This window comes from Dendrobates tinctorius, unplaced genomic scaffold (assembly GCF_039654945.1).
Source record: "Dendrobates tinctorius isolate UK_male_01 unplaced genomic scaffold, ASM3965494v1 ptg000084l, whole genome shotgun sequence".
NCBI lineage: Eukaryota > Metazoa > Chordata > Amphibia > Anura > Dendrobatidae > Dendrobates > Dendrobates tinctorius.
The window spans coordinates 25,830,736-25,850,307 of record NW_027361752.1 but is presented as its reverse complement, the minus strand read 5'-3'; the positions used below and the strand labels follow the sequence as shown (position 1 = coordinate 25,850,307).

Genomic DNA, 19,572 nt, shown 5'->3' with positions numbered 1-19,572 from the left:
CAGACCCCTTTAAATTTTTCAATCTTTCATTGCAGCCATTTGGTAAATTCAAAAAAGTTCATTCTTTTTCTCATTAATGTACACTCTGCACCCCATCTTGACTGAAAAAAAAACAGAAATGTAGACATTTTTGCAAATGTATTAAAAAAGAAAAACTGAAATATCACATGGTCATAAGTATTCAGAGCCTTTGCTCAGAACTCATATTTAAGTCACATGCTGTCCATTTCCTTGTGATCCTCGTTGAGATGGTTCTACTCCTTCATTGGAGTCCAGCTGTGTTTAATTAAACTGATAGGACTTGATTTGTAAAGTCACACACCTGTCTATATAAGACCTCACAGCTCACAGTGCATGTCAGACCAAATGAGAATCATGAGGCCAAGGAGCTCAGAGACAGAATTGTGGCAAGACACAGATCTGGCCAAAGTTACAAAAGAATTTCTGCAGTACTCAAAGTTCATAAGAGCACAGTGTCCTCCATAATCCTTAAATGGAAGAAGTTTGAGACCACCAGAAGTCTTCCTAGACCTGGCCGTCCAGCCAAACTGAGCAATCGTGGAGAAGAGCCTTGGTTAGAGAGGTAGAGAAGAACCTCAAGATCACTGTGACTGAGCTCCACAGATGTAGTATGGAAATGGGAGAAAGTTCCACAAAGTCAACTATCACTGTAGCCCTCCACCAGTCGGGCCTTTATGGCAGAGTGGTCCAACAGAAGCCTCTCCTCAGTGCCAGACATATGAAAGCCCACATAGAGTTTGCTAAGAAACACAGGAATAACTCCCATACTATGAGAAATAAGATTCTCTGGTCTGATGATATGAGGATAGAACTTTTTGGTGATAATTCTAAGAGGTATGTGTGGAGAAAACCAGGCACTGCTCATCACCTGCCCAATACAATCCCAACAGTGAAACATAGTGGTGGCAGCATCATGCTATGGGAGTGTTTTTCAGCTGCAGGTACAGGATGACTGGTTGCAAATGAAGGAAGCATGAATGTGGCCAACTACAGTGATATCCCGGATGAAAACCTCTTCCAGAGTGCTCTGGACCTCAGACTTGGCCGAAGGTTCACCTTCCAACAAGACAATGACCCTAAGCACACAGCTAAAATAACAAAAGAGTGGCTTCAGAACAACTCTGTGACCATTCTTGACTGGCCCAATCAGAGTCCTGACCTAAACCCAATTGAGCTTCTCTGGAGAGACCTGAAAATGGCTGTCCACCAACGTTTACCATCCAACCTGACGGAACTGGAGAGGATCTGCAAGGAAGAATGGCAGGGGATCCCCAAATCCAGGTGTGAAAAACTTGTTGCATCATTTCCAAGACGACTCATGGCTGTTCTAGCTCAAAAGGTGCTTCTACTCAATACTGAGCAAAGGGTCCGAATACTTATGACAATGTGATATTTCAGTTTTTCTTTTCAATAAGTTTGCAAAAATGTCTACATTTCTGTTTTTTTTTCAGTCAAGATGGGGTGCAGAGTGTACATTAATGAGGAAAAAATAAACTTTTTTGAATTTGCCAAATGGCTGCAATGAAACAAAGAGTGAAAAATTTAAAGGGGTCTGAATACTTTCCGTACCCATTATATATATATATATATATATATATATATATATACAGTCATGGCCAAAAGTATTGACACCCCTGCAATTCTGTCAGATAATACTCAGTTTCTTCCTGAAAATGATTGCAAACACAAATTCTTTGGTATTATTATCTTCATTTAATTTGTCTTAAATGAAAAAAACACAAAAAGAATTGTCCTAAAGCCAAATTGGATATAATTCCACACCAAACATAAAAAGGAGGGTGGACAAAAGTATTGGCACTGTTCGAAAAATCATGTGATGCTTCTCTAATTTGTGTAATTAACAGCACCTGTAACTTACCTGTGGCACCTAACAGGTGTTGGCAATAGCTAAATCACACTTGCAGCCAGTTGACATGGATTAAAGTTGACTCAACCTCTGTCCTGTGTCCTCGTGTGTACCACATTGAGCATGGAGAAAAGAAAGAAGACCAAAGAACTGTCTGAGGACTTGAGAAACCAAATTGTGAGGAAGCATGAGAAATCTCAAGGCTACAAGTTCATCTCCAAAGACCTGAATGTTCCTGTGTCTACCGTGCGCAGTGTCATCAAGAAGTTTAAAGCCCATGGCACTGTGGCTAACCTCCCTAGATGTGGACGGAAAAGAAAAATTGACAAGAGATTTCAACACAAGATTGTGCGGATGTTGGATAAAGAACTTCGACTAACATCCAAACAAGTTCAAGCTGCCCTGCAGTCCGAGGGTACAACAGTGTCAACCCGTACTATCCGTCGGCATCTGAATGAAAAGGGACTGTATGGTAGGAGACCCAGGAAGACCCCACTTCTCAACCCGAGACATAAAAAAGCCAGGCTGGAGTTTCCCAAAACTTACCTGAAAAAGCCTAAAATGTTTTGGAAGAATGTTCTGTGGTCAGTTGAGACAAAAGTAGAGGTTTTTGGGCAAAGGCATCAACATAGAGTTTACAGGAGAAAAAAAGAGGCATTCAAAGAAAAGAACACGGTCCCTACAGTCAAACATGGCAGAGGTTCCCTGATGTTTTGGGGTTGCTTTGCTGCCTCTGGCACTGGACTGCTTGACCGTGTGCATGGCATTATGAAGTCTGAAGACTACCAAGAAATTTTGCAGCATAATGTAGGGCCCAGTGTGAGAAAGCTGGGTCTCCCTCAGAGGTCATGGGTCTTCCAGCAGGACAATGACCCAAAACACACTTCAAAAAGCACTAGAAAATGGTTTGAGAGAAAGCACTGGAGACTTCTAAGGTGGCCAGCAATGAGTCCAGACCTGAATCCCATAGAACACCTGTGGAGAGATCTAAAAATGGCAGTTTGGAGAAGGCACCCTTCAAATATCAGGGACCTGGAGCAGTTTGCCAAAGAAGAATGGTCTAAAATTCCAGCAGAGCATTGCAAGAAACTCATTGATGGCTACCGGAAGCGGTTGGTCGCAGTTATTTTGGCTAAAGGTTGTGCAACCAAGTATTAGGCTGAGGGTGCCAATACTTTTGTCTGGCACATTTTTAGAGTTTTGTGTGAAATGATCAATGTTTTGCTTTTTGCTTCATTCTCGTTTGTGTTTTTTGATTTAAGACAAATTAAATGAAGATAATAATACCAAAGAATTTGTGTTTGCAATCATTTTCAGGAAGAAACTGAGCATTATCTGACAGAATTGCAGGGGTGTCAATACTTTTGGCCATGACTGTATCTAATATATAAAGCTCAAAGTGTGTATGTATGTATGTACAGTATGTATGTATGTATGTGTGTGTGCATGTATGTGTGTGTGTATGTTCGGGATTGGCATCCGCACTGTCGCAGCTACAGCCACAAAATTTGGCACAGTCACACGTCTGGACCCCGAGAGCATCCTAAGCTATGTTGTGAGGCTAAATGTTAACCCCGCGCGTTCCAATTCACCAAACAATTTTGCCCCTATCTACATACTGGGGAAAAAGTGTGTGTGCGTCAAGCCCCGCCCCTCATTATGATGTCATAATGCCTCTATTTGCATACTGGGGAAACAGTGTGTGCGTATCAAGCCCGCCCCTCATTATGATGTCAAAATGGTTGCCATGGCGACGCTGATGTCATCATAGGTTGCAAGCCCTGCCGCCGCTCATTATGATGTCATAATGGTTGACTATGGGATGGAGGATGTGTGATGGGTATATGGGCACTGGACTATGGGATGGAGGATATGTATGATGGGTATATGGGCACGGAACTATGGGATGGTGGATATGTATATGGGCACGGTACTATGGGATGGAGGATGTGTGATGGGTATATGGGCACTGGACTATGGGATGGAGGATATGTATGATGGGTATATGGGCACGGTACTATGGGATGGAGGATGTGTGATGGGTATATGGGCACTGGATTATGGGATGGAGGATATGTATGATGGGTATATGGGCACGGGACTATGGGATGGTGGATATGTATGATGGGTATATGGGCACGGGACTATGGGATGGAGGATATGTATGATGGGTATATGGGCACGGGACTATAGGATGGCGGATATGTATATGGGCACGGGACTATGGGATGGAGGATGTGTGATGGGTATATGGGCACTGGACTATGGGATGAAGGATATGTATGATGGGTATATGAGCACGGGACTATGGGATGGAGGATATGAATGATGGTTATATGGGCATGGGACTATGAGATGAAGGATGTGTGATGGGTATATGGGCACTCGACTATGGGATGGCGAATATGTATGACGGGTATATGGGCATGGGACTATGGGATGGAGAATATGTATGATGGTTAAATGGGCATGGAACTATGGGATGGAGGATGTGTGATGGGTATATGGGCACTCGACTATGGGATTGTGGATATGTATGAAGGGTATATGGGCACGGGACTATGGGATGGAGGATAATTATAATTTGTTATAACTAGCCACAGTTAGTTACTATGCCCGGGCAGCGCCGGGCTCTTCAGCTAGTATATATATACACACACACACGTACAGTATACTGTATATTCCAAATACATTTATTTTGGAGTTACATGTTGTCTCCAGTCCAGACCCTCTCTCTAATAGTCAGAGGTCCAAATTTATGATCTATGCCTTCATCCTAATTATCTGACTCCTCGTTCGTTATGATGACCTGAAACAGTTGCAATTCCACCCGGAGACTAATTTACACAGAGCAGCATTTGTGCAGCGATACTTTGTACCTTTTATGTAGCATTTGGAAACAGCAGGTCCCGAACGCCACCAGTATCAGCAGCAGCAGCGGTATGGTGGGTATAATAACATAGATTAGGTTTGGCATAATTCCTAGAAGATGAAGAGAAAGAAGAAAGCAAACAGAAAAAAAAATATTAACAATCCACCTTCCCACTCAATTGTTCCACGCAGCAGTTTGCTGCACATAACTAATGTTCTCTGCTTAAACAGCAATATAATTATATTTATTCCAGCCTTTAAAAGTATTGATAATTAATAAATGATCAGCCGCTATCACAGCCTTAATTACTGCTCTGAGATACAGCACAGGCCGCTGCCTTTCTTCAGCCTGACAACTATATTATGGGAATATTTACTGCACGCTGCTGCTCTTATTGGAAAATGAAGTAAGCATTTCGCCCACACAAATGAATTTTAGCTGAGCTGTTTCGACTTAATGGAAACAAATCACCTGTTTCTGCCATGGATACATGAGAGGAGTCTTCCGGCTTGCTTGTAGCGAAAGTTATATCGGTGGTCACAGGAGACAGTGGGTCTAGAAGTCGGAAACAAAGTAAATTATTTTTGGTATTGGTAGTATTATTTTTACTATCATTAGTGATCAGTTTTTTTTTTAGATACACACGTGGTCAAAATTGTTGGTACCCCTTGTTTGATGACAGAAAAACCCTCAATGGTGACAGAAATAACTTGAATATGACAAAAGTAATAATAACTAAAAAATCTATGATAATGAACAAATGAAAGTCAGACATTGCTTTTCAACCATGCTTCCACAGAATAAAAAAAATAAAACTTATGAAATAGGCCTGGACAGAAATGATGGCACCCTTAACCTAATATTTTGTTGCACAACCTTTTGAGGAAATCACTGCAATCAAACGATTTCTATAACTGTCAATGAGACTTCAGCCCCTCTCAACAGGTATTTTGGCCCACTCCTCAAGAGCAAACTGCTCCAGTTGTCTCGTGTTTTTAGGCTGCCTTTTCCAGACGGCATGTTTCAGCTCTTTCCAAAGATGCTAAAGAGGATTTAGGTCAGGACTCATAGAAGGCCACTTCAGAATAGTCCAATGTTTTCCTCTTAGCCATTCTTGGGTGTTTTTAGCTGTGTGTTTTGGGTCATTATCCTGTTGCAAGACCCATGACATGCGACTGAGACCTAGTGTCTGACACTGGGCAGCACATTTCTCTCTAGAATCCTTTGATAGTCTTGAGATTTCATTGTACCCTGCACAGATTCTAGACACCCTGTGCCAGATGCAGCAAAGCAGCCCCAGAACATAACAAAGACTCCTCAATTTTTCACAGTAGGGACAGTGTTCTTTTCTTGATATGCTTCATTTTTTCGTCTGTGAACATAGACCTGATGTGCCTTGCCACAAAGTTCCATTTTTGTCTCATCAGTCCATTGGACATTCTCCCAGAAGCTTTGTGGCTTATCAACATGTAGTTTGGCAAATTCCAGTCTGGATTTTTAATGGTTTTTTTCAACAATGGTGTCCTCAATGATCGTCTCCCATGAAGTCCACTTTGGCTCATATACCGACTGATGGTGCAATCTGACACTGATGTTCTTTGAGCTTGAAGTTCCCCTTTAATCTGTGTATTAGTTTTTCTGGGCTCTTTTCTTACCATTCGTATTATCCGTCTCTTTGATTTGTCATCAATTTTCCTCCTGCGGCCACGTCCAGGTAGGTTGGCTACAGTCCCATGGAGCTTTAATTTCTGAATAATATGCGCAACTGTAGTCACAGGAGCATCAAGCTGCTTGGAGATGGTCTTATAACTTTTACCTTTTAACATGTTTGTCTATAATTTTCTTTCTAATTTCCTGAGACAACTCTTTCCTTCGCTTCCTCTGGTCCATGTTGAGTGTGATACACACCATGTCACCAAACAGCACGTGAGTATCTGTAGCCCTCTATACAGGCCACTCACTGATTCCAAGATTGTAGATACTTGTGATGCTAATTAGTGGACACACCTTGATTTAACATGACCCTTTTGTCACATTATTTTCAGGGGTACCATCATTTCTGTCCAGGCTTATTTCATGAGTTTTATTTTTTTTAAATTCTGTGGAAGCATGGTTGAAAAGCAATGTCTGACTTTCATTTGTTCATTATCATAGATTTTTAGTTATTACTTTTCTCAGATCCATGTTTTTTCTGTGACCATTGTGGGTTTTCCTGCCATTAAACAAGGGGTACCAACAATTTTGACCACGTGTATATATGTATACAAATTATAGCATTTATAGTCAATCTACTCTTTATATACAAGCTGTTTCGTGATTTGCAATGAAAATTATGCAGGTTGAATTTGGGTCTTCATGGCCAATTGCTCCATAGGTCCAAAATCATTACCAGAATAGCACTGCCAATTGTCGTGCAATATTGTGGTTTTGATGGACTAAAGTATTGTGATACCATTGTATTCCGCATGCAGAGTGATTTAAGCCACATCGTCTTAACTCAGCCTAAGGCTGACATTAAACATCCACATTTCACATTTTGGGACTCATATATGCCTATAATGATGCTAGTTCAGGTCAGAAGACCCTCATCCAATCTGGAAATTGCAGTCCGTACTTGATCAATGAAATAGGGATGTTTGAAGTCAAAGAATCGTATCAAGCAGGAGCATAAAATGAAATTATAGGTTCCCAAAGCAAAACTTAGCATAAGTCCAACTGTTCAATATGAGCTACACCAAGTTGCTTGGTTGTGCTCAGAAGTCCCACCTAAGAGTAAAGACACGAGAGACGCACAGACCAACGACAGAAGAAGAGCTGTGAATGCCAAATGCCACTTTTTTTTATAAACTTTCGGTGGCAAAATGTCAGTCATTTTGCTTTTTTCCCCCTGAATTTACACAAAGTTAATTAACAAAAATCCATATTCTGGGGAATACGAGGTTTTGCAAAATTTGAGCCAAATTCAATTCCACTAGAATTAATTTGCCCATACCTAAGATTCACCATAAAACCGCTGCTGTATTCCCTGCATCTGCTTTTACATAGGCTATTATAGTCCCTATGAGTAGCTGCATAATATTCCATGTAGTATGATAGATTTAAGTCATTTTTTGAAAGCCTGCTCAGCCATACACGAGCCAATATGAGCCCTCTCTAAGGCTAGTTTCACACTTGCTTTTTTTTGCAGCGCGTTTTTCCCGCAAAAAAACGCATTGAAAAAACGCATACATAAGCATACAACTGCTGCGTTTTTTTCAAGCATTTTTATGAGCATGCATGAAAAAAACGCAGCGTTTTTATGCGTTTGTATGCGTTTTTAGCGCGTTTTTACCGCGTTTGCGTTTTTTTCCAACCTTTTTAGGTGGCCCCTCACACTACCCAAACCATGACTTTACTAACCCTAACCCTGACCCTAACCCTAACCCTAACCCTGACCCTAACCCTAACCCTAACCCTGACCCTAACCCTTAACCAAATCATACTTAACCCTAACCCAAACCCTAAACCCTAACTAACCCTAACCCTAACCCTAACCCTGACCCTAACCCTAACCCTAACCCTGACCCTAACCCTAACCCTAACCCTGACCCTAACCCTAACCCTAACCCTGACCCTAACCCTAACCCTAACCCTAACCCTGACCCTAACCCTAACCCTAACCCTGACCCTAACCCTTAACAAAACCATACTTAACCCTAACCCTGACCCTAACCCTAACCCTAACCCTAACCCTGACCCTAACCCTAACCCTAACCCTAACCCTGACCCTAACCCTTAACAAAACCATACTTAACCCTAATCCTGACCCTAACCCTGACCCTAATCCTTAACAAAACCATACTTAACCCTAATCCTGACCCTAACCCTGACCCTAACCCTAACCCTAACCCTGACCCTAACCCTAACCCTAACCCTAGCCCTGACCCTAACCCTTAACAAAACCATACTTAACCCTAATCCTGACCCTAACCCTGACCCTAATCCTTAACAAAACCATACTTAACCCTAATCCTGACCCTAACCCTGACCCTAACCCTAACCCTAACCCTAACCCTGACCCTAACCCTAACCCTAACCCTAACCCTGACCCTAACCCTTAACAAAACCATACTTAACCCTAATCCTGACCCTAACCATGACCCTAATCCTTAACAAAACCATACTTAACCCTAACCCTGACCCTAACCCTAACCCTAACCCTGACCCTGACCATAACCCTAACCCTAAACCCCCTTAACTAACCCTAACTCTAACCCAAACCCCTAAATTCCATGGTTTAAAAAAAAAAACGCATATGCAAAAAAACGTATACATGAGCATGCCAGTGCGCACATATGCGCATCCATAGGCTATAATGGCCATTTTTAGCGCAAAACGTGCGCATATGTGCGCATGCGCTTTTTTGCAGGGCCAAAAAATGCAACATGCTGCGTCTGGAAAATCCAATCGCACACCCCAAAAAAACGCAGCGCATGAAAATCGCATACATGCGCTGACCAGTGCGCAGGTATGCGCACCCATGTTAAATATAGGGGAAAAAACGCATGCGCAGGTGTGCATTTTTTTCCAGCGCTAAAAAACGCAAATGTGAAACCAGCCTAACTGATGCAGAATTTTTTTTGACGATTGAATTCAATTTACTTCAAATCGATTTTCTCATATCTACATGTTCACATATGAGCCTCCTCAGCACAAATGAATTGCCGTAAGGCTCACGGAAGGGAAAGTAACCCTAAATAGTCTACTGTATTTCCTTGCCTCCAGTCGTCACTTTATGGGCTTATTATGGAACATGTTATAGAATCTAATGTTTTATCCATATGCACATTTTTTTTTTTAACATTTCCGTTCTCTAGATTCTGACAACATAATCAAAATGCAAAAAAAAAAAAAACTCAGGATTCACTGTCACATTACATGAAGTCTGGAAATGAAATTAGAGCAAACCAGAAGGGAACATTTCAGAACCATGCTCAATTATTATTATCCTCTATGAGATTACTTCTCCATCTCTATATTCGTCCATAAATACGTCCATAATAATTGAGTTATCCTTTTGGCCAGTGAATCATGGGATACTTTCTGTATTTGAAAGGCTTTCAGTTTCTTACCATGATCTGGCTCTGCTCTGTCTCCTAATTCTTTCTCTAGGATATTTTCTGTTAAAGAAAAGAGAATTGCCCAAGAGGTGTAGAAACTCTGTTAGCTCCATGTAACAAGCACTCATTTTTCATGCCAAGTAAAGTGGATCACAATGAGCATGCTAAAATAGTACATAACTACGTGGACAGGGACTCAGCTTGTACTGCAGGCACTGCAGGAATAAACCTATTACTGCATTGTGTCCCTAAATATGCATTAGGGACCAGATTGTCATGACTACTTGAAACAAAACTTTCATAGAATCATAGAATCATAGAATCGTAGAGTTGGAAGGGACCTCCTGGGCCATCTGGTCCAACCCCCTGCTCAAAGCAGGATTCGCTAAATCATCCCAGTCAGATGTCTGTCCAGCCTCTGTTTGAAGACTTCCATTGAAGGAGAACTCACCACTTCTCGTGGCAGCTTGTTCCACTCATGGCAAAATGTACTATAAAATATGCATCTAAGAAAATTAAAATAATTGAACAAATTAGATTAGAGCAAATATTGGTTCCTTGTAGGCTGGATTTACATCTGCATATTTCTGTTTTACTAATCTATCATAGGTACAAAAGTCGAAAAGATTTCTGACATGGTGTCTATCATTTGCTCATTTACTACACAAAAGAGAGAGATTCACATATAAAGAAACCTATGCACACCCTCAAAACTAATATTGAAAAATATATAGCAAATATATTTAATGAAATAATGCAAAATGAGATGCAAATTAAAATTAAAAACACTCAAAAAGCACATATATAAGGGGTGATTCCCCAACCCTATCCATAAAATACCAGCTGATACCTTTGTATATAACATACCAAATGCCAAGTTAATAAAAGTACAAAAAGGCACAATAGTGAAGCAATAGCAAAAAGTAAAATAAAAACTAAAATAGCAAAAGAAACAAGCATTAATATATAAATATAAACCGCGGTATAGTAGATATCGATCAAAAAACAATAATGCATGTAGTTTACATTTTTTTCTTGAGCTACTAGGCTAAGTTGCCTGCTCCCAGTCTTATACTTACCAGGCGCTGTCTTCTTCTGTTCTCGGCACCCTTCCAGTTGTGACCTGCCAGATCGTGTCAGTGTATACTGGAGCAATTTGGAAGTCATAACTCAATATAAGTCTATAAGAGCTAGAATGAGGGCAGAGCGAGGTTCTCATAGACCTAGATTGAGAGCTTGTTACTATTACCTCTGCCTTCCGGTCAGTCAAATGGTACCACGGGACTGGAGAGTAGTTGGGAAGAGCTGAAGACACAGACTTGTAAGTTTAAGACTAGGGTCAGGTAACATAGATTAGTAGCACCACTCCAGAGCTGAAATAAAACAAAACACTGGAATGGTACTTCAAAGATGACCTTTCACCAAATTTTTCATGTTGAGCTGCACACACTATGTAATAGTGACTGCAGAGAAGAATAAAAAGTTTTGTTTTTTATTATTTCACCTTCCAGTTGTGGAAATATTAGCAATCAAATAATTGACATATAATGATTTGACTTTACTTAAGTTCAAGTGTGTATTATCAGATTGTTTTTACTGTGGGCTTGTACTTCCGGTATGACGCTGACCAATCTTAATAAGCAGAAACATAGAAGTGTAGAAGGACCTGTGATGATGTCATCACGGTGACATGACCTAAATCCGCAGGTCATGCCAGCCAGAGAGTACAGACTAAATAACACTAAAATTATAGTAGACAACACAAAAGTGTGAAGCTATGAACTCCAGTTAAGCGTTTAAGCGATGCACTGGGCATCTTTATAGCTCTCAGTGTCATGAGGTGTGTATAATTGTGCCAGGCACACCTCTAAGGATGAAAGCCCAATCTTCCCTACAAAGCCGCTTCAACTCTTTAATGTTGGTGGGTTTTCTCCCGTGAACTGCTCGCTTCAGGTCCCTCCACAACATTTCTTTAGGATTAAAGTCAGGACTTTGACTTGGCCATTCTAATACTTTATCTTTATTCTTTTTTCACTATTCTTTTGTAGAATGTCTTGTGTGCTTTGGGTTATTGTCTTGCTGCATGATCAAGGATCTCTTGAGATTCAGCTTATGGATAGAACCCTGACATTTTTCTTTAGAGTTTGCTGAGAAAATTCAGTATTCATTGTTCCATTAATGATGGCAGCCGTCTGGCCAAGATGTAGCAAAACAGACCCAAGCCATGATGCTACCACCACCGTGTTTCACAGACGTATGATTTTTTTTTATGTAGTATAGTGTTTTTCTTTCTCCAAATATAACATTTTTTATTTAACCCAAAAAGCTTTATTTTTTTATCTCTTCTGTTTACAAAATATTGTTCTAATATCTTTCTGTATTGTCAAGATGATCTTTAGAAAACTTCAAATGAGAAGTAATGTCCTTTTTGGCGAGAAATGGCTTTCTCCTTGAAACACCTGCCAAACATGCCTGAACATTGATATTAGTTGATGTAAGAGAGGCATTTAACTGCTCAAGGATTAACTTGGGTTTCTTAATGACCTTGTGGACTATTATACACTTTCCTCTTGGAGTATTTTTTTGGTTGACCATCCCTGGATAATAATGGTCTTGAAGTTCCTTCAGCTGTACACATTATGACTGTGAGTTGGTGAAGTCCCAATTTCTTTTTAGATGGTTTTGTAACCTTTTGTAGCTGATGAACATCAACAACTCTTCTTCAGAGATTTTCAGACATCCGATTTGTTCGTACTATGTTACGTTTCCACTAATGTGTTATGCTGGTCAAAGTTTAATAAGATTCCCGCTGTTTAAATAAGACAAGTCTCCCAGTCACACCTTATTATCATCCCATTTATTGAAAACACATAACTCTAATTTCACCTTCAATTTTTTTGCGAATCCTTAAAGTTCACTTACTTTCGCCAATTACAGACATGTGATATTGGATCATTTTCCACAATAACAATAATGACAAAATCTAAAATTTTACTCATTTGTTTCATTTGGTTCTCATTATCTGCATTTGGGATTTGTGTGAAAATATGATGTAGTTTTCAATCAAATTTATGTTGAAATATTTAAAATTCTGAAGAGTTCACAAATTTCCAAACGCTAATGTATAAAGCAATGAGCAAATGAAGCACAAAGGCTCCAGTTCGTTAAAGTCTGGCATTCTGCACACCTGGGTTCATGAATGAGTGATCTGGTATAAAATGTGGTTAATTCTTTCAGAGGAACATGTCACATCATGAATTAGGCGCATCTTATAACTGATATGCGCCTCCATTGAAAATATATTACTGGCATAATGTACACCATTAAATTGGCATACATATTCTTGAATAAGATAAACAGATGTAGTCACGCTCTGTCCCACCCATGCACTGCCTATTTTGGTAAAGCTGATAAGAACTGACATAAAAATGCCAAACATCACATTTTTAAGTTGCGCAAAAAAATTGTCAAATTTGAAGGTATTTAACACCACAAAATTGTATATTAGATAGCTACAGAATAACATATATATATCAAAGCCAGTTAGGCTAGGGCTAAATCCTAGCACTTCACTTCAAGTCTTGATAAGATACACCTGACTTGCTTTGACTGAGAACCAGAGCCTATGTTCACTAGGTGGGTCAGTCTGCTGGATAATGAAGCTGAGTCGAATGTGCTGCTGGTGAGTGCTCAGCGAAAATGTGAGATATAGCTGGTAGAGAGACAAGCCAATTTTGCTTTCTGAATGGAAACTGCAAGGGTCAGCTAGGAAAATTGAACAGTCTGTGGGTTGGAGCTGGAGAGAACCGTGTGGAAGCTGCAGCCTGTTCGGTGTGAACTGTGCACAAAGTTGAATACTTCTGTTTGGCACTAGAAACTGAAGGAGCTTAGGCTGAAGGGGATACCGAGACATGGTAGGACTGTACCTCCTTAGTGTATGATGTTTGCTCTGGAAGAAAGGACTGAATTCTGTTTAGGCAAGCCTGCACTGCCATAGGTGCCTTGCTAAATGAACTGTTAATGTGCTGTGATACCCTAGTGCCCAGAAGAGGCTGTTTTTGTTTTTGAATCCTTTGGAGTTTTATGAAAGCAATAACACTACACCTGTTTGGACCAAACCCCATTGCCTATGTGAATACTACCAAATGCTTACCAGAGAGAATGAATCCCTACTATATATATAGATAAAATAAATATATACAGTGACTTTCAAAAGTATTCGGCCCACTGGAACTTTTCAAACTTTTCCCACATATCATGCTTCAAACATATAGATATCAAATATAAATTTTTGGTGAAGAATCAACAACAAGTGGGACACAATTGTGAAGTTGAACGAAATTTATTGGTTGTTTTAAATTTTTGTGGAAATACAAAAACTGAAAAGTGGGGTGTGCAATATTATTCGGCCCCTTTAACTTAATACTCTGTTGCGCCACCTTTTGCTGCGATTACAGCTGCAAGTTGCTTGGGGTATGTCTATCAGTTTCGTACATCGAGAGACTGAAATTCTTGCCCATTCTTCCTTGGCAAACAGCTTGAGCTCAGTGTGGTTTGATGGAGATCATTTGTGAACAGCAGTTTTCAGCTCTTTCCACAGATTCTCGATTGGATTCAGGTCTGGACTTTGACTTGGCCATTCTAACACCTGGATACGTTTATTTGTGAACCATTTCATTGTAGATTTTGCTTTTTGTTTGGGATCATTGTCTTGTTGGAAGACAAATCTCCGTCCCAGACTCAAGTCTTTTGCAGACTCCAACAGGTTTTCTTCAAGAGTGGTCCTGTATGTGGCTCCATCCATCTTCCCATCAATTTTAACCATCTTCCCTGTCCCTACTGAAGAAAAGCAGGCCCAAACCATGAAGCTACCACACCATGTTTGATTTTGGTTTCATCTGACCAGAGCACCTTCTTCCACATGTTTGGTGTGTCTTCCAGGTGGTTTGTTGCAAACTTTAAACTACACTTTTTATGGATATCTTTGAGAAATGGCTTTCTTCTTGCCACTCTTCCATAAAGGCCAGATTTGTGCAGTATATGACTGATTGTTGTCCTATGGACAGACTGTCCCACCTCAGCTGTAGATCTCTGCAGTTCATCCAGAGTGATCATGGGCCTCTTGGCTGCATCTCTGATCAGTTTTCTCCTTGTTTTAGATGAAAGTTTAGAGGGACGGCCGGGTCTTGGTAGATTTGCAGTGGTATGATACTCCTTCCATTTCAACATGATCGCTTGCACAGTGCTCCTTGGGATGTTTAAAGTTTTGGAAATCATTTTGTATCCAAATCCGGCTTTAAACTTCTCCACAACAGTATCACGGACCTGCATGTTGTGTTCCTTGGTCTTCAAGATGCTCTCTGTGCTTCAAACAGATCCCTGAGACTATCACAGAGCAGGTGCATTTATTCGGAGACTTGATTACACACAGGTGGATTATATTTATCATCATTAGTCATTTAGGACAACATTGGATCATTCAGAGTCCACAATGAACTTCTGGAGTGAGTTTGCTGCACTGAAAGTAAAGGGGCCGAATAATATTGCGCGCCCCACTTTTCAGTGTTTGAATTTCCACAAAAATGTAAAATAACCAATAAATTTCGTTCACCTTCACAATTGTGCCCCACTTGTTGTTGATTCTTCACCAAAAATTTACATTTGGTATCTTTATGTTTGAAGCATGATATGTGGGAGAAGGTTGAAAAGTTCCAGGGGGCCGAATACTTTCACAAGGCACTGTGTATATATATATACACATGGTATATGTTTTATAAACCAATTTACAAGGTACAAATATTGGAAGTATAAAAAGTATAAACACAATAAATAATGACAATAATATAAACTATAATAAAAAAGGTGAAGAATGTAAATTCACTTACCAGGGGGGTATTTACATATGAAATTGTGCTTCATATTACAGCGGTCATCATTCCACTGGTAAAGATAAGGGCCTCCAATACCAGGATTTGCTGTTGGCTGATGATACATGACGACACATGCTTCACTACCACAAGATGGTTCATCTGCATACCAGTTCCTACCAATGTACACAAATATTTCAACTCATATATACTTAAAGGCAATGTGTCATGAAAAAATGGCATACAGTTTAGAGATAACACATTGTCTGCCATTTTTAATAAGTGATAGTCACAGCTTACCTCTTCATCCTCTCTGCATAATGACCTCTGTACAAATCATGTTTCATATTCACAACACTCTCCAACTGAAGTCAATAAATATAATTCCATAAAGATACACACATATATATATATATATATATATATTATACACAATAATATATGTCAAAACTACAGCAAAAAATATATGAATATACACGTGTATAGAGCAGCTTCTGATACTCTGCTAAAACCTAAACCACCATTCATCCAGAGTTTCCTGGTTTATAAATGTAAAGTAGAACAAAAAAGAATTACTATTACTGAAAGGTGGGGTCGAGTATATACTCAAAGGGATTTTCTCACTTTGGTAATATATCACCCTTCACAACAAGGTGATAATTTGCTAATTGAAGTGTGTTCGACTTATCTGACCCTCCAGATCTCATGAACAGGACTCTGATATGACCTGTGAAAATGTATAGGTGGCAGCACATACTCACTACTACCACGTACACCATTTATGACAGTGGGGCGCTGTGCATGGCTTTCTCCGGAAGACCCATAAACAATGAATAGAGAAGTGGCTGGCATGCGTGATCACTACTGTATTCCGGCTGTCCATTCATTGTCTATGGGCCTGTCAGAAAAAGCCAAGTTCTGCACTCCAGAAACACTACCAATTCTTCATTCCAACTGGGTGTTTCTGAGCCTTGTTTTTGGAATTCATGGGGTTCCAAGTGGTCAAATTGGCAAATTATCATCTGCAGATATGTGATAACCTTGAGAAACCTTTTAAGACATACACAGATATACAGTACATGTATACATTTACAGAATCATATTTATTATGCATTGCTTATACAGCGCTATCATATTCTCCAGCACTTTACATACATAAACATCACTGTCCCCAATGGGGATCACAATCTAGATTCTCTATTAGTATATCTTTGAAAGAAAAGAGAGCCCGGAGGAAACCCACGCAAACACAGGGAGAACATACAAACTCCTTGCAGATATTTTCCTTACTTATTCACCCACATATACAGTATTCACTAGTGTTGAGCGATACCATCCGATATTCAGAAATATCGGATCGGATTGGATCGGCCCGATACAAAAAAAAGTATTGGGTATCGCCGATTCCGATCCCGGAAGTCCCATTCAAGTCAATGGGACAGAAATATCAGAATTAAAAAAAACCCTTTCTTTCCTTGTACATCCTGTTCGGGAGGGGGGAAGAGTGTGGGCGGTGCGTGGGCGGACTCTGTGCATGTCTGTGTGTGCGGCCGGGGCTTGTGCGGGCCTCTCGGGGGACTGTGCCAGCTGCCGGTGGTCAGTAAGGGCCTCTCAGGGGTCTGTGCCGACTGCCGGGGGCCTGTGCCAGCTGCCGGTGGTCTGTGTGGGCCTGCCGGGGGTCTTGTGTGTGTGTGCAGGCATCGTCCGATCGGACTACAAGTCCCATCAGGCGATGCCTGCTACAATGACAGTGATTGACACATTAGCCAATGATGGGACAGTAGTAGTCCCATCATCCGGCTAATGTGTTGAATGTAAAAAAAAAAAAAAATTTACATGCTACATACATGCTACATACATACAACATGCATACTACATATATACTACATGTAACATACATACAAAAAAAAAAAACATACTACAGATATACTACATACATACATACTACATACATGCTACATATATACTACATTCATACAACATACATGCTACATATATACTACATTCATATAACATACATATATAATACATACATACTGCATGTATACTACTACATTCATACAACATACATACATACAAAATTCATACAACATACATGCATACTACATACATGATACATATATACTACATTCATACAACATACATACATACATACATACTACATACATGCTACATATATACCACATTCATACAACATACATACTACATACTACATACATGCTAAATATATACTGCATTCATACAACATACTGTAGGGATGTGACTCGCTTAGGTGCAGCGGGGGACAATCTTGAGACAGGTTCTTCCCAAAGTTCATGTGGTTTATTCACTTCATAAACCCACAAGGCAGCGTAACACTGAAAAGTAACCTTCAGCTCAGGCAAAGCAACACAAAACGTCCGTGGTTGGAGACTCGGACCGAAAGTCTCAGCACATGCTGGGAGCTGTAGTCCTCCCCATATACAACTAATATACCCAGCTCAGGGCAATGTCCAGAGCAACGCTCCATCTGCAGCCGCAGACACAGGAAGGCTTCTCCTTCCTTAGCACACAGACCACTTTCTGTAGGGTCCCACCTGGACACGTCGAAGTCTGTCCACACTCTGACAGACTCCCTCACACTCCTTCACACGTGCCAAACACCTCAATTACATAGCCCTGTAACCACACCCACAGGTGCTCACATGGCTATGACATCACTAAAGGTTCTATTGCACATAGACACACACAGGCTTCCCTGACACAGTGTAACAGAAATATCAGCAGTACCTCTGCTGATCAATACACCCTGGAGCCTGCATCCCAAGGCCACCCACTTTGAGACCCATAAAGGTCATTTAGGACCCTGCTCCTGTTACCACACTGAATGTGCTTGTACACCCATCCTGGGACACCCACACAGCGCCCCCTAGCGGACATAGTGGTCACTACACCACAATAGATATATACTACATACATGCTACATATATAATACATTCATACAACATACATACTACATACATGCTACATATATACTACATTCATTCAACATACATACTACATACATGCTACATATATACTACATTCATACAACATTCATACAACATACATACTACATACAGTACATTCATACAATACATAGATAGACATACAGTACATCTAACATAGAGAACATACTCACCATCACTTGTCACATTGTTCCCCGAAGCCAGTGTCATCTGTGGAAAAATATGAAAATAACAAACAAACAATATACTCCCTGATCCGCAGAAATCCACGCATGTGTGTCCCAAGCCGATCTCCCGTGGAGAACAGCAGCATCAGCTGATGCGACCGCTCTCTATGGGGCTCCAGGAATCCAGTGACGGGAGGTAGGTATCCTTCCGCACTGTATTCCTCCGCCACTGTAAAAAATAGTCCCTGGTCTCACTTTATGGCAAAAGCTGCATGGGAACTTTCTCACACAGCAATGCCAAAAGTGAGACTAGGGACTATTTTTATACAGTGGCGGAGGAATACAGTGCGGAAGGATACCTACCTCCCATCACTGGATTCCTGGAGCCCCATAGAGAGCGGTTGCATCAGCTGATGCTGCTGTTCTCCACGGGAGATTGACGTGGGACACACACGCATGAATTTCTGCGGATCAGGGAGTATATTGTTTGTTTGTTTTCATATTTTTTACAGTGAGAATGACACTGGCTTCGGGGAACAAAGTGACAAGTGATGGTGAGTATGTTCTCTATGTTATATGTACTGTATGTCTATGTATGTATTGCATGAATGTATGAATGTATTGTATGCAGTATGTATGTATGTTGTATGTCTGTAGCATGCTGTATGAATGTAGTATGTACGTATGTACAC

The 19,572-nt window shown here is 40.5% G+C and overlaps 1 protein-coding gene across 5 annotated transcripts in view; it reads right to left on the bottom strand.

The window, feature by feature from the left end:
• The window catches only part of CHODL (chondrolectin), a 124,724-nt gene that overhangs the window by 28,807 nt on the left and 76,345 nt on the right, over positions 1 to 19,572 (bottom strand). For 4 of the 5 annotated variants that reach the window (XM_073584496.1, XM_073584495.1, XM_073584492.1 and 1 more), the window contains exons 3-6: positions 15,745 to 15,902; positions 9,872 to 9,919; positions 5,232 to 5,315; positions 4,768 to 4,870 (exon numbers count right to left, since the gene is read on the bottom strand). In XM_073584496.1, the coding sequence (XP_073440597.1) occupies positions 4,768 to 4,870; positions 5,232 to 5,315; positions 9,872 to 9,919; positions 15,745 to 15,902 (393 nt within the window). The remainder of the gene's footprint in view (positions 1 to 4,767; positions 4,871 to 5,231; positions 5,316 to 9,871; positions 9,920 to 15,744; positions 15,903 to 19,572) is intronic. The other variant, XM_073584494.1, reaches the window with a different exon arrangement.